We start from the raw sequence: 16,026 nt of genomic DNA on the forward strand, positions 1-16,026 counted from the left end.
TATGGAAGTTCCTTACTTAGCCCCCCTTCTCTCCGATGCAGCTTCTTCAGTGGAATCCTTCCTCTCATGACCGTCCTCCCTCTCCCCCGCCTCGCTCCTGCCTGTCCGCCGCTGCTCAACCTGCCAGCTCCAAGGTCTCCAGTCCTTCCACTGCCAGGCTCAGCTCCCCTCCCTGGCTGGTGGTGCCCTGTTGTACGCCGGCCTCCTGACTTACCTTCCTTCTCCCCAGCACAGATCATGTCTCTGGTCACTTTCTTCTTCAGTGGGGTATAGGCCTCCTGGCAGATGCGGTGGTCAACAACTGGGATTTCGATCTGGAACACAAGGCCACTGTTGGTCCCCACCCCTGGCTGAGGAGCCCTGCTGCTCTGACACCCCTAGAGCTGACTCATCCCCATCCCCTTCCTGGATGAGCCTGGGTCTGCCTTAGACCTGGCCTCAGAAACTACCTATGGTACAGGTGAAGGAACACTGAATGCAGAATCAGGAGATCCATGTTCTGGTACAGTCTTAGTCATGAACTTGCTGTGTGACCTTGCACAGGTCATTTGCCCTTTCTGGGCCTCAGTTTTCTCATCTGTAAAATGGAGATAGTAATACTTGCCTAGCACATGCATGATCTCAAATATGGCAGTGTATGCAAAACCGATGGGCAGTCTTCTCTTCCTCACTCTTACCACTACTGGTTGTGGGACCTGGGGCACGTAGCCTTCACCACTGTGTTCTCAGATCTCTGAGACTCTGTTTCCTTATCTGAATAATGGGAGTCACAATATTTGACATACTAATCGCATAGAGTTGTTGTGCGAAGAGGAGATGAATGAGCAGATATTCTGTAAACTACAAACACTGCCTAAATAGGAGGTGGTGTAGGGTTAGTGAGGCTCGCCTAGCCGCAAGCATTCACTTACGTTCTCCCCCACCACAGTGTGAGATTCCAGACACTCGGTCTGTATGTTGTCCATTTCTACCTCACATAGCCTGGAACATGGTCAGTACTCAGGAAATGTTATTTTGAATTGAGGTGATACACTGATACATAAAGTAAGGTATTGTGATTGTTACTGCCCTAGATTCAGCTTGGGGGTAAACGTTGGAATGGATGTCTAGAATAAAAAGAGGAAACCTATGAGTTTCATTCAGCCAAACCAAGAACTGAATGGGTCACACTCCCCCCCAAAAGCACAACTCCTGTTGGCCCTTGCTGGGAGGGGCCCAGAGGCATTCAGGTCTCTTTGGGGCCATGGCCTTCCCAGAGAAGTGGCGAGAGGGAGTCAGGCAGGGTGGTCGTGAGCACGTGTCCTCAGCAAACTGTTGAGTGCCTGACTGACCTCTGTCCATCGCTCATGCATCATTTAAGTGTCACTTCCTCTGGGAAGCCCTTCTGTACCCCTAAGACGAGGTCAGAGCCCCTGCTGTACATTCCGGAGCATCTTGTACCTCTTCCTCATTCCATTGATCACACTGATAACTACTTTCTGTCTATCCCACTTGACTGTAAGCCCAAGGAGGCCAGGGGCCAGATCTGTGCTCTTACCTCCCAGCATACCTAGCAGTTAACACAATGTCTGGTACACAGGAGGCACCGAATAAACACTCTAGAGTTAACGACTGAAGGGCTAAATTGTTGTTGCCAATCCAGAATTTTAAAGTACGCTAAAATAATGCATGTTGAAGGGTTTAGAGACTAGCTGTGGCGGTCCTAGAAGCTGCTAATGTCCGAGCCAGGCAGCTCCTGGAGGACCTCTAGTGTTGCCCCTGACTTTGCAGCTTGAGATACTACACTGCGGTCTAGAGAGGCAAGAGGACTCGTTTAAGATCTCGCAGCAGGTTACTAGGAGCCAGGACTTGGAGCCATGGCTCCTTACTCCTGGTCCAGTGTTCTTTTCTGATATGACAAGAACGTAAACTTCTACATGCAACAGTCAAGTTCATTGCTGCAAGGACTGCAGCTCTCAAGGCCCACTCCTTGGCCCATTCTTGGTTACTCTGTTATGTGAACCTTCATGATGTATACAGATGGGTCACCTTTGGGGGAGTCCAAGACAGCTGTTTTCTGGAAGAATTTCCATAAATTGAGACTTTAATAAGCTACAGAAACATTAAGCAATGTTTAGAGACTAGAGCCCTATGACATGTAGAGCAAACAGATCAAACTAGTTGGGATTCAGTCTCATTTAACTTTGAAGGTGAGTTTGGGCCCCTGGTACCTCTCTCACCCACCCCCTGCCGAAGCCTCTAACCCCCTAAGGGGCACTATGGTGCAGAAAGGTCCAATGTAGGGCAGACGTGTCACCCTCTGAAGGGTATAAATTGAACTTCACCTCCATCAGGGTCTCCGGGAACCTTTGCAAGAACTGCTTCCCCCAGCCACTGACGATGACCATGGTCCCTGGAGGAGAGAAGACACAGTAAGAGCAGAGAGGCTGTCTGTGGGGTTTTCAGAGGGTGACATCTTGCAGCCCCATCATCCTCTGCCTGTGGAGGAAGGGCTGAGTTTGCCCCCTCAGAGAATGGCAGCATGGTGAGGGAGAAGACTGCTGGGTTGAAGGTTACCCACGACAGAGGTTTAGGCATTTGTTTCTATGAGATGTTAGCTGGTTTATTTGTTTAGTTGCCTGTTCTCTCCCACTCCCAGCTAGCTTGGAACCTAGACTCCATGAGAGCAGTAATCTCATATATCTTATTCAGCGCTGTATCTCCACGCCTACAGCAGTGCTGACACATAGTAGATGCTCAATCAATAACTGAATAAATACAAAGTCCAGCTTAGCCCACAATATGCTATGTACCCTCCCCTTCTGAGTCTCAGTTTCTCCATCCATAAAGTGAAGAGGCTGGACTTGGTATCTCTAAAACCCCTCCCAGCTCTGATATTCTAGAAGCCTATGAAGTTGGCAGACCTCAAGGCAGTGTGGAAATGGGTTGAGCACTGATAGAACACTTATCTCTTCATTTGTAAAAGAGCCTGGATACTGAAAACAACATTGGGCTTTAAGTTGGAGATCTGAATTCTACCCCCAGATCTACTTCTTACAAGCTGAATTTTGGCTAAGTCACTGTACCTTGCTGAGCCTGTTTTCTCATCTGGAAAACGGGACTACAATACCACCTCATAAGGCTTTTATAAGTAGTACATAAATTAATTAATGTAAATCAGGTGGCACGTGGTAGGCACATGGCATCTGATGAATCAGAGCCATACCTGTGCCTTTCCTGTTGGCTTACTTCTCCTGAATACTTCTCAGATCCCATTCAGCCATTTAAAAAAATAACTTCTTTGAACTAAACGAGGTTATCTGTGACATGGCTCCACTGACTTTAGAACAGGATGGAACAAAAGCCAACTGCCCTGGGTTGGACTCTCACTCTGTGTTGGATATGTTTGATTATTATTTCATTTAAACATCACAACCACCCATGGGATATTATCCCCAGTGTAGAGGGAAGGGGCTTGAGGTTTGGCAGCTTCCTCAAGGTCACCCAACTAGGAAATGGCAGCATGGGGATTTGAGCCTGTGCTGGTGATGAAGCTATTGTCTCTCAGCTCCAAACGTACCCTTCTACACTCTACCTTGTGATGCTGCAAATGAGACTCTGAAATGGCATATCTGCTTTGTCAGGGGTGTTCCTGAAAATAGGGGGAACCTCCAGGAAGGCTTGCCATTCCTGTTGGCATCACCCTAGCAATGGTTCCTCACCCCAGCAGTGGCGGTTGGTCCCAGCTGTTCTCCCTAGCACCATCAGCACAGGGCCTCTTTTGCAGCGTCTGAGTTCCTGCTTCACAGACCCCTGTCAAGCTTCTAGGTTCTATGTCTCCAACTTCTTCTCTTTGTTCCTCCAGCCCCAGGAGTGGTGGTTTCTTCCTGCAAGTGCTATCTCTATTATCTCAGCACCCCCCTTTACTTCTCCAGTCCTCCAATACCCTATATTAAATTCTCTCTGATATAACAACTGGTCTGGTTTCTGTTTTCCTATCTGGACCCTGACTCATATAGTGCTTGCAGTACTGATCAAGCCTGCCTGTTTACCTTGGAACCAGCTTTGACTCAGCTGTTTTAGGGGAGGCAGCTGAGGAATCACACAGACATGGTCAGCTGGCTCAGTTGGCACCAGAGCCCGACCAATGCTGGAGAAGAAGGCTCTATGGAGGTACCAGGTGCTCTGCAGATGTGGAATCACAGGTGGGGGTGGTACCTTCCTGCGGTGGCCCCTGGGGCAGACAGATGGGCATCACGAAGTCATTCAGCACCGGGTTCTTCGACAGCTCCACCAGAGCCACGTCATTCTCAAACGTGTTGGGGTTATACAGGGGATGGAGGAAGATTTGTTTGACGTTGAGAGTCTGTTCATTCTCATCTGACCGGTACCTCCAATGCTTGCCTGGGAAAGAAGGCGTGTGAGGTATGAGGGCAATGCAAGCTTAGAGGATAAGGTCGCACCTTGTTCCCTGTCAGCCCCTGTCCCATTCAGCCCATGTTTCCAGCCTTAACCCTTATACTGCCCTTCACCTACCTTTTTCAAGGCATCCCATCCTACCTGCCCTTCTCCACATATTCTCATGGCTCTGACCTCTGTCTTTCTTCATGACCTGATCCCATTGCCTTATAATACTCATTCCAGTGCCCATTGCCATATGTCCAAGCCTTCCTTGCCTGGGTCATGTGTTGCCTCCCTCCATGAAATCTCTCAGAGTCTTGAGTTAGATTCTTCAATTAGGAATCTCTTCCCTACGAACTCCCATGTCCTTTATCTGTTCCTCTCCTATAGAACTTACTGCTTCCTACTTTATATTCGAGGTCTGTGTGCTTACATTCTATTCCTTTATTAGACTCTAAGTCCCTGTGGGCAGGAACTTGTGTAGTTATATCCTGGCATAGTGTCAGGACATAAATATGTGCTGAACTAAACTGAATCAGCCGGTGGTCTTGATTTTACAAAGGAGAGGGGAAGCTTGGATCGTTTGTGTATGATCCACTTGAAACCACGGGTTCACAGAAGCCTGAAGCACTTTTGGAAATTATCCAGATGAGGCTCTTTATTGTAAAAACTGAGGCTTCACCTTCAGTGACCTGCTCATGGTCCCACCACCTGAGAATCACAGCCTTGGGCTTAGATGCAGGTCCCTGCCCTCCAGTCCGGACTCATCCTTCATCCCAGGCACCTTCCCTGATGATTGAGTGAGTGGACACACCCCATCCCCAGAACCGCAGCTGGCTGCAGGAATCACCTTGCTCCGCACTCACCCATGATGATTTTGAAGGCAGAGGGGCTGAGCAGGTCCAAGCCATGTAGGGTTGCATCCTCTGAATCCAGCGATTGGTGAAGGCAGTGAGCCGCGGTCACAATCCATTTTGAGCCTGGGAACAGAATTGTACACACACACTGTCCTCACGGCCCCATCCTGCTGCCCACAGCCTCAAGCTGAGGGCTTTCAGACCCCTCCTCTCCATGGCACCCCTCTCCCTTGCATTTCACAGCCTCAAGGCGGAAACGCATATGATCCTGATCTGAAAACGGGGAGTTGAATCTGAGATTTCATCTGCCTTATCCAACCTAGGCCCAAACTGAATGTTTTAAAGATGATTTCAGGTCTCCCTTAAACCCATGGGGTTGGTGAGCTCCGGACAGCCCAAGGTGTGCACGAGAAACTTCGTGCTCACTGGCTGTGCCTTCGGCCTTGCTGCTCAAGCCGTGGTCCCTGGACCAGTAGCCTCAGCCTCCCCTGGGAGCTTCTTGGAAATGCAGACTCTGAGGCCCCACCGTACGTCTACTGAATCAGAACCTGCATTCAGTAGTAAAATCTGAGGGTTTTAATAAGACCTCCAAGTAATTTCTATGCATATTAAAGTCTGGAGAGCACTGTTGTACGTGGTTCTTCTCAACTTCGGGTGCACATTTAGAATCACCTGGGGAATTAAAAACAAGCAAACAAATCCCCAAAAATAGTACCTGGGCCTGAAGCCAGAGCATCTATGTCATGGGAGTGAGGCACAGGTACAAATACACTTTAAAAGTGCCCCCAGATGATTCTACTGCCATCAGGGCAGAGAACCGCTGCTCTGATCCAAACCTCTCATTTTATAGACATGGATTCTGAGGCCTGGAGGAGAGCGAGGATGTCTAGGGCAACTCTGCAGGTTGGTGGCAGGGCCAGGGCCAGACCCTGGGTGTCCTGATGGTCAGCTGAGCACATCTCTTGCATCTTGGCTGTCTTTTTCCCTTGATGGACAGGTCCCTGCCCTTTGCTCAGTATGGGGTCAGGCTTCGGTTCATCCTTAAGGTGGAACAGATGACAAACCCATAAATAGCTGAGGCCAGAGACATGCTGGGTTGAGCCAAGCAGAAAGAAAGGCACCAGGGCTTTGGGATGGGGTATCAGGGTCAAGTACAGAGTCCAGGGCAGAGTCCCTTTCTGGAGCAGGTCACGGGCTCCACTTGGCCCTCTCAGGAGCAGCTATGTTCCCTGGCTACTGGCTTCTGGATAGAGCTCCGCACAGGCCACCCTCTTTTCCCTGGTGGCATTTTTGATCCCTGTCCACAGCCAGGGGCTGTTGACTAATTTTCCAGGTAGGTAAAGTGGGATGAGGCACCCAGATTAGGGAGCCTGCCTTGGAGCGGGGCTCTGGGCCATTTAGATGAACCTGGGGTACGCAGTGGTGAGTCCAAAGATATGGCTTTGCCTCGCAGCTCTGCAAATACTGAATCCCTGAGCCAGAAGCCAGGCTTTAGGGTGGGCACTGAGCGGGAGCTTTCTGTCTGTCCCTCAGCTCCTTCCCTGCTTCCTCTGCCCTCTCCTGTCTTTCCCTCTCTCTACAAAACTAGACTACAGAGGAGGAGAGAGATTCTAGATGAGGAGAGCTGTGGGGAGGGCTGAGTAAGTCAGATCTTGTAGCCTGGCTGAGGGTAGAGAAGTGGGAATAAACACACAGTAGACACAAGTGAGTGCTGAACATCATTGAACTTAAACACTCAAGGCTTCAGAAAAATCTAACTCTTAAAACCGTGGGCAGTAATCCATCTATTTACTTACATTCTAAAAAACCCAGAAATGTCTTTGCTCCCTTCTGCTCTCCCTGCCGGCTCCTCCCCTTTCTTTGCTTCTCTTCCGATGCGTTCTTTTCTGGGTCCTCCCTGCTTTTCTATGCCTTTCACAATTCTCTCTCTCTCTCTCTCTCTGTCTCGTCTCATGCCCCACCAGTTTCTCCTCCTCCGGTTGTATTTGTTTCCTTTCATTTTCCCCTTAATTTCTCTTCACTTCCCTCTCCAGTTCTCTCATATGCCCTCTGTCTCTTTCTCTATCTTTGTCCTTGTCCTTCTAAGCCCTCTGTCTCTCTGCCCCTTCTCATTCTTGGTCCTCTCCCCTGCCTGCTCCCCACTGGGCTCCCCTTTAACCTGTGCTCACTCTCTGTGCCCCTTGGGGAGGCTCCATAGGGGAGACCACTCATCTTTGTGTTTGTAGGAATATAAGGATCAAACCCTCTGCTGGGTTACCATTTCACACACCTCGGGGATGTCCAGACTGCAGTCTCACCAGAGCCTGCACCTCCCCTCGGGGATCCCAGTCGGGGAGCTGTCCTCACCTGAGTGTACCCTGGAGAAGGAGGGTGGGTCAGCGCGAGGCGAGACCGGCAGCCCCAGAGCTGCCCAGGCAGAAGTGGACCCATCCATGCCTTCTTCCTCTGTGATAGGGTTAGAGGGACTCTAGATTGCTATTAATTTTTATTATGATGTCAGAGCTGGGATGGACCTTAGGTCATTTGGACTAAACTGGCAGGAAGAGCCATCAGTCATTTCTTCCCTGCCTTTGCTCCCACTGCCAATCACATTCAGTCCATTACAAAATTCTCACAATCTTATTTCTCAATGGCTTTGAATCGGCCTGGTTTCTATTCCTCAGCCCCTGTCCTTTTTCTGAGGCTAATGACTTCCCTCCCCACTATTGCACTATAGCTGCCTCACTGGACTCTTGGCTTCCAGATTCACCCTTCTTTCAATCCATGCTGTCTCAGGAGAGAACTTTCCAGAACATGCTTATAAACCTGGAGCAGCAATCAAGAAAAGATCTAAATTCCCAAGCATGGCATTCAAGGCTTTGTAAATCTCCCTTCTCTGACTCCTCTAGTGTGGGTTTCCTGGTTCCCCCTGGTCCCACGGCGCTGGCACACCCTCACTTTGAGCCGCATGTAAGTGCCTTGTGTTGTAATCCATGTTTAAGGGTCTGACTCCCTCACCCTTCTCAGTGCCAGAGAATGACCAGGGCTCGGGAAGTGTTGTTGGCTGAAGGAGCCAGCTAGAACAGAACACGTGTCTCCTGGCTCCAGCTAAGGTTTCTTTCTGCCACTTTGTACTTCTGGGTCCCGCTACTACTGTGGAAGATTCTCAGTGAAGAAATCTTGTCAGTCTCCAGGAAGAGGGTCAGGTCCCTTTCCTTCTACCCTAACCTCTAATCCTGGGTCCCCCAGCCCTTCCACCTTCAACTTACCTAAAAGGGAGCCCCCGCAGAAGGGCTGCCCATTCAGGTGTGACAGCATGGCAATCCATGGGGTGGTGCCCTTCTGGGCTGGGCGTCCACTGAAGATCCTGGCCATCAGATTCCGGGAGAACTTGGGGATCCCACACACTGCAGCCAAGGGAGGGGGGACAGATCACACTCTGGGCTCCATCTTGCCCTTTGCCAGAGCTACTAGCACATCACCCTCTGTTAGGAACATCTGTTATTTTTGATATCCCAGCATCCATTGCTCCTTTCAGTAACAGCACCCCAATTTTCCGCTGGGGACCACTCTTCCCCCATTTCTTGTCCATATAGCCTGAGTTGCAGTGATCTTACCTCTGGTTCTAGCGGTAGGAATGTGACCCAGACCTGACTAATGAAAGCCTCTTATACTCTGGTCACAGCGATTGCTCAGAGATGGGAATGTAACCCTGGCCAGGCCAATGAAAGCCTGCCTTGGGAATTTTGCTAGGAGGTCCTTCTCTGCTGGGTTGCTAAGCTGCTGGCTAAAAGCCCAGATTTGCCAGAGATCACTTCATGGAAAGTTTGTAGAAAAACTTGCTACTAATGGAAAAACCAAACCAAACCAAAAAACATCCTCCTCTCCATCTGCTCCCTCTGTAAACTTTCTTCTTTTCAGAACGAATTCTGGGCTTCCAAACTTTTGGGGACCTGGCTTTGAGGATTCGCACCCCTCTCCTCTGTCTTGCATCTCTCCTTTGTCTATGCCTCCAAAACATGATCAAGACCTCTCATCCTAAAAATCAAATTTCCATTTTCCCTGATTCTCACTCATTCCACAGTCTCTCCCTCCCCTCTCTTCCATAGTCAAGCTTCTGGAAAGAGGAGATGACACCCAGTATCTGCATCCTTCCCTGTCCTTTGGAGGTGGATTCAAAGGAATAAAGTGCCACGCTCCACACAAACTTGGACATAAAGTGGCCATTTGAATATTTAATAGATCTGTAATCATGGATGGACACAGCACGACTCTGGGCCCATAGCTGGAACTTCAAAGATGATATTTACATGTATAGGAGAACACTATTTCTGAAATTTTATCTCACGTATTCTTCAGCTCTAGGAAATCTCCTCGCCTTGTGGCTGCTGGAGGTTTTTAGGTTTCAAGGAAGCAAAACCTGGAGAACTGAGCATATAAACTAAGAGAAGGAGGATGTAAGGGCAGTGTGCTATCTCAGGAAAGAGATAAAAACCTAGGAGAAGCCTGAAGAGAGAAAGAGAAGGAGGGAGGGTGTGGGAGGGAGGGGGAAAGAGAGAGAGAGAGAAGAGGGAAAGAAGAAGGAGGAGAAAGAGGTGGTGGAGGAGGAAGAGGAGGAGGATAAAGGACAAGGAGGATAAAGTAAGAGGGAGGAAGGGTTAAGGACTTCAACATGAGCGCGGGCCTGCTCCCTGGATCCTCTCTCAGAGTTGACAGTAGAGACCGGGTCCCAGCACCCGGGAAAGTCCAGCCTGGAAGCGTCCTCTGGACTGTCCTGGGTCATTTGCACTGTTGATCACTTTATCCTTCTTGACACTTTCCCTCCTTGGCTTCTGAAGCTCCTCTCTTCCTGTGTTTCTGATTCCTCTTCCTTGTCTCTTTCTTGGGGTTTCTCTTCTTCTCTCCATGCCGTCAATGCTCGTCTTTCCCTTTTTGAGTCCTCAGCCCCTTTTCTTTTCTCTTCCAGTAGATAATGCCATCTCCTCCCATGCCATCACACTATTTAGACCCTGATGAATTTCAGATCAGTGTCTCTAATCTGCCCTTTCCTCTGAACTGATCCTGAAGTCTCCAGCTGGATTGCACATAAACTCCTCAAGCACAGAAAACCCAAGTCCTGGTCTCCACCCTTCACCACCCATCTGTCTCCCCTTTGTTATTCCAGATGTCTGTCAATGTCTGCACGGACTGCATCCTCGTTGCCTCCCTCTTCTTCAACACCCGTATTTAATCAGCCACTAAACTGGTAAAAAAAGTCACCAGAAGAAGCAGACAGTAATGTCACAATGTGCTCTCCATGCAACCTCGTGACACCTGTGTCTCAATATGTCACAACATAAAGTCCAAATATCTAGAGGAAAGTAAAACTCTGAAATGTAATAGAATACAAGACATGATAATCTTCGAAATCAGCTACATATAAAGTATAAGGCATAATGTAAGATTCTTTTAGCTCTCAATAGTGTAAAAAGCATGACAGTTTCATTATGATACAAACCCCAAACAAAGGCAAACCAGGAGTACCTTGTATGGGGAGCTCTCACTAACAGATTAGCTTGTGTTACTCCACATCTCTGTGTCTGCACTATTCACACGATGCCTCTACACCAAGCCCTGCCCAATACACTACTTAGATGTTTTCAAACTCCCTCACGCCCACATCTGCAGTGTCACACCCTAGGTCCGGGGGTTTTTCACCACCTCTCTCCAGAATGGTTGTTGTAATTTCCCAACCGCTCTCTCTAGCTTGGTCCTTCCCCGACCCCTCCACTTTTCACAGCATGTTGCTCACGCTCTAACCTGCTGACTCAGAATTTCCCATGGGTGAGACCCAGGAATCTGCATTCCTAACAAGCACTCCAGGTGATTCTGATATACCCCAAACTAGAGAATCACTGGTTACAGGACAGAGCACATAGAATAACATAGAATGACCTTCAAGACTCTGTCCACCTTCCCCTCATCCCCTCTGCCTCCACTCTACTCAGGGCACACTTTCCTGCTTCATCTTTGTCCCCTCTTCCCTTGTCTCCCATCTCCCAGTGCGTTCTTTGTAACCTCTCTGCAAATGTATCCAGATCCTCTTCAGCTGTATGAACCTCCCCCTCCTTAAGTTCCCATAATACTGCAATCTCCACTCCTCTAATGACGTTAATTCCCTTTGCCTTTGTGAGACCTAGGTGCACACGGTCTTGCCTTGCGTGCTCATTTGAGCTCTTTGAACTCAAGGAATTAAACGGCAGGCACTTCCGTGATGGAATGGGCAGCCTTCGAGAGGACACATGTCCATAACCGACTCCATTCCTCAACACCCTTTCTTGGATGATGTCCAGGTGACAAAAATTGTACTGTTTCTGCAATGGGAGAGATTTTGGCTTCATGAGGGGCCAGGTTTTCTTCAAAAAGTCAAAACAGGGCTTCCCTGGTGGCGCAGTGGTTGAGAGTCCGCCTGCTGATGCAGGGGACATGGGTTCATGCCCTGGTTCGGGAAGATCCCACATGCTGCGGAGCAGCTGGGCCCGTGAGCCATGGCCACTGAGCCTGCGCGTCCGGAGCCTGTGCTCCGCAGCGGGAGAGGCCACAACAGTGAGAGGCCCGCGTACGGCAAAAAAAAAAAAAAAAAAAAAAGTCAGAACAAACGAACATCAACAATAACCAAACCCCAAAACAAAGGCTGTTGGTTATCCACAGAGGGTTTATTTCCACTTTAGTCCCCTGATGGGAGAAACGGAGTGCAGAGGAAACTTACAGAGGAGTGAAGCTTGTGATATAAAATAAACAAAATATAGTATCCTCTACATGCACTGTTCATACACATAGGAGCGTGCTTCCAGGACCCGACTGGAAAAGCGGATGCTTCCCAACTGCTCTCTTGGAATCCCTCTCAGGGCTTCTTCTTTCTCTGATGGAGAGTCCCCAGGAGAGCGAGCCTGGGAGAAGGAAGATGATCAGCCCTGTGAGGGCCAGGGAGAGGCTGCTGGCATTGGAAGCACCGAACGCCGAAGCTGGAAGGACCCTGAGGGGGATCTGATGCCTTCCTTTTACAGATGGGGAAACTGAGGCCCAGTCGGGGGCAGAGCTGGGGCTGGAACCCAGGACTCTGGGCTCTCCCTCTCTTCTCACTGTCTTTCACGGGCAAGTCCCTGCTTCTCTGGAAGCTGGAGGACTGGATCCCTCTCAACACCCACGCTGGGTGTGTTCTCTGTAGAGCTCAGACCACAGACACGCGGGGCGGTCTGGTGGGACTGGGTCACTCCTATGCCCTGAGCCCTCCTTCTTCTGTTTCCCTGTCCAAAGGCACAGCGGAGCATGGCGTGAGCCTTCTCTCTCTCCAAACAATCCAGTTGAGTCTCCACACCTGAGGCTGAGGCTGTTCAGATGACGCATTTCAAGGCTGGAAGGTTGCTTCGTGCTCGTCTGGAGTGCCGGGTGTGGACACCCGTGTGGTCAGCTGGTATTCGGGAGTGACGTGTGGGTCCAAATGATGTGCTCTGAGTGGTTGGTGGGAATTTAACGGGCTTGGGGAGCCTCCCGCTGCTCTTCTCCTCCCCCCAGCCACCACAGAGCTTCCCAACTTTCTCTTTGTCCTTTGAAATTCCTTTAACGGGGAACAGAAGGGATAAGGCTTGGACTGCAAGAGGTTTTGGGAGAGAAAACCCAGGGACAAAAGTACTACAAGGCATTACACTCGGAGAGAGGGGCCTCAGGCTGTCATCCGTGTCTCCCCAAACCTGAGGAGTTTTCGGCCAGAATGTACCCAGAGGGCAAAGCTGGGAGAACACACGGACTTAGCTCATGGCAAGGAAACATTTTCTAACAGTCAGGTCCAAGCTCAGTTACGCCAAGAGTGAGAGCAGGGCCACTGGGTTTGACAAATGACTAGCAGTGAACGAGGCCCCTGGGGTGAGTACTCGGGAGAGGAGTGGGGGGTACTGGCCCCAGTCTAGCTCCCTCACTGTACTGCGGGGAGGAGGCCTGGAGAGGGGAGGGGACTCGCCCAGGGCCAGCGACCCAGGCCTCCTGTGTAGGGCCTTTTCCCTGTACCACACTGCTGCCTCTCAGGGTCCCAGGGGCTGTCTTGGGAGGGTGGGAGCAGCGTGGTCCATCCCATTGGTCACGTGAGTAACATGGAGTGTGCTGTCCTTGGGAGTGTGTGGTGCAGCCTCGCTCGGGCTGGCCAGGGCAGGTGCCCCGAGGACGTAACGCAGCTCACCGCTCCACCTGGAGCTCCCCCAGGCCCTGCGGGGAGCCTATCTGCTCCCACACCCAGTCCACGTAGTTGGAGACCTTGGTGTAGACCCCATACACCTGCTTGCTGCCACATTCTTCAGGGCCCCCCCAGGACACCAGGCCTTGGGCCACCCAGCGCTGGCTTGAGTCGTCGAGGATGACAAAGGCACCGCCGCTGTCCCCCAGGCACGTGTCCTTGCCACCCTCGTAGTAGCCGGCACAGAACATGTTCTCTGTGACGCTGTAGTTGCCTGACCGGGACTCGTAGCTAGTCTTGCACTCGGCGTGCGGCACCACGGGTAACTTGACGTACTGCAGGACGTCTGACAAGGTCCGCGTGCCACTGCTGATGATCTCATCCACCGTCACGTTAGGATTGGAGATGCCCCAACCAGCTACCAGCCCCAGCATGTGGGGCGCTGGGCCTTCGGGCTCGGGTCGCGGCAGGCAGACGGGCATGATATGAGGCCCCAGGGGCACGGGCTCCCGCAGCTGCACCAGAGCGATGTCGTGGTTGTAGTTCTGGATGTCGAAGTCTGGGTGGAGCACCACTCGGGCGGCCGAGCTGTTGACAGCCCCCGATTTGTCCCGCACGTCATGCAGGCCCAGGTAGACGGTGACGTGCTCCTTGGAGACCGGTGTCACCGTGTTGTCTCTGCGCTGGGAGCGCAGCACGTGGGCTGCCGTGAGGATCCAGGACTCAGAGAGCAGGGCCCCGCTCCCAAACCACTTGTCATTGGGCACCCTTGAGGTGTCCTCCACCACGATCAGGGCCTGCCACGGGAAGAGGCCGGGCTCAGCATTCCGGCCCCCGATGATCCGCTTGACCAGGTTTGGCAGGGAGCGCGAGGGCTGGCCACACGCTGCAAGGAGAAGGAGGGAGCGGGGACAAGGGACAGAGACACGTCAGGTCAGCCAGGTGGAGGACCTCTGAAAGAAATGCACGTCTCACCCACTGTAGATTATGCCACACGGCCCCTACTCTGCATCACAGAGCCATGCTAGCCTGGGAAAGCTGTGAGTGCGCTCATCTTTGGCCTAAGTCTTTCTAGTCTGGCCCGTCTGTAGTTGGACCCTTCTGTAGCCAGGGCTGTCTATGGACCAGACCTTTTTATATGTGGGCCTTCACCATCCTGAACCATTCCAGCCAAGATCACTTGTGGCCTGGATCATCTTTAGCCAGGACTATCTCTAGCAGTGGTCACTTTGCCCCTTTCTTCCCTAGAAAGGCATCTCAGAACCCAGATGTGGTCCATGCCGTAGGTACTTAGAAAACTTCTGAAAACCACAGATCAATGGCTTTGAGAGATGGAAGGAAATTAAAATACTGTCTAGCAAGTCACAGCAAACACTGGACTGGGAACTGAGACACCTGGGGCCTTGAACTGGCTTTTCTCTCCTCTGTCCTGTGTGACTCTGGGTTAGGATATTTCCTTCTCTGGATTTCAATTTTTGATCTGCTAAATGAGGCAGTTGGTCAAGACGATCTCCAAGGATCCTTTAAATTCCAAATTCCTTTGATTTTTATTTCATCTGCCCTGGTCACCCCCACTTTATAGGTGAGTAGAACTCTCCAGAGGTTAAATGACTAGCCCAAGGTCACATTGCTATTAAGTTGAGTAGCAGGGGCTTAACTAGATTCTAAGATGAATGTCTTGTCCTTGTGTCCTACGGTGCCTCATTACGTATAAAGAACCTTTTCTTCTCTGGATTAAAGGACACATGATGTGAAGGGATGCCCAGGGCATCCAACGTTAGGGGAAGGTGGCATAATCTACAAGCAATGATGCATAGGCTCTGCTCTACCCATCATTGCACCTGGGAACCCCGTAGTACCTTCAGGGAAAGAAGAAAGGTCTGATCAAACTTCGTTCTACCGAGTTGTACCCCGAGCATGCACATGCACCACCAGCCTCCTGTAGCCAAACGCCTTTGGCCCGTGAGCAGAGGGTCTTCAGAACCAGCCCCCCGCTGCCTAAGAACAAGCTCCCAGGGGCCCCTCCAAGCAGGATGCTTGGGTCTGGGGGCTAAGCCTGGTGTGAGCGTGGACCTCCTCTGGGTTGCGAATTGCCGGGCTACACCCCTTGGCCCGCAATACTTTCAGCAGTCCTTTAAAGACCAAGGAGCATCTGAGTTTTCTTGGCAACTCTGAGAGGTCAGGCTTCCAGCAACCTAATGCTTTTCAGATGCTCTTCTTCTGGACGCCAAATGCTTCTTACGTGATCCCGAGGCACCCTGCTGTGCACCCCAGGCCAGACGTGAGGTGGTTTTCGCTAATTGTCTGTGGCAGGCCTTTCGGAGCTGAAGGCCAGACTCCCGATTATAAGCGGCAGCCTACCAAGTGGCTTCTCCAGGCAGGTCTGCGACTGGCCCTGCAGAACAGCGCACTGAGCGCTCATAGGCCCTCATCTGGTGAGGGACGCTTCTGTGGCTCAGTCCACGGTCACAGCAAAGCCGGCACTGAATGGGGCCTTTTTCCCACGAAGGTGCCAGTGGCATACTCCAGGTCACAGAGTGTCTGAGCGGGGGAAGCTTGGAGAACAGCTCACTTACAGATGGAAAACTTGAGGTTCAAAGAAGG

The 16,026-nt window shown here is 51.0% G+C and overlaps 1 protein-coding gene across 4 annotated transcripts in view; it reads right to left on the reverse strand.

Moving 5' to 3' along the window:
• MASP1 (MBL associated serine protease 1) overlaps positions 1-16,026 on the reverse strand; it is a 63,571-nt gene that overhangs the window by 3,472 nt on the left and 44,073 nt on the right. For 2 of the 4 annotated variants that reach the window (XM_073804013.1, XM_019946041.3), the window contains exons 11-15: positions 8,486-8,623; positions 5,247-5,360; positions 4,198-4,383; positions 2,325-2,392; positions 215-314 (exon numbers count right to left, since the gene is read on the reverse strand). In XM_073804013.1, the coding sequence (XP_073660114.1) occupies positions 215-314; positions 2,325-2,392; positions 4,198-4,383; positions 5,247-5,360; positions 8,486-8,623 (606 nt within the window). Of the gene's footprint in view, positions 1-214; positions 315-2,324; positions 2,393-4,197; positions 4,384-5,246; positions 5,361-8,485; positions 8,624-11,890; positions 14,309-16,026 lie in introns of those variants that run through there. The other 2 variants (XM_019946042.3, XM_019946040.3) reach the window with 1 other exon arrangement.

This window comes from Tursiops truncatus, chromosome 4 (genome assembly GCF_011762595.2).
Source record: "Tursiops truncatus isolate mTurTru1 chromosome 4, mTurTru1.mat.Y, whole genome shotgun sequence".
NCBI classification, from domain to species: Eukaryota; Metazoa; Chordata; class Mammalia; order Artiodactyla; family Delphinidae; genus Tursiops; species Tursiops truncatus.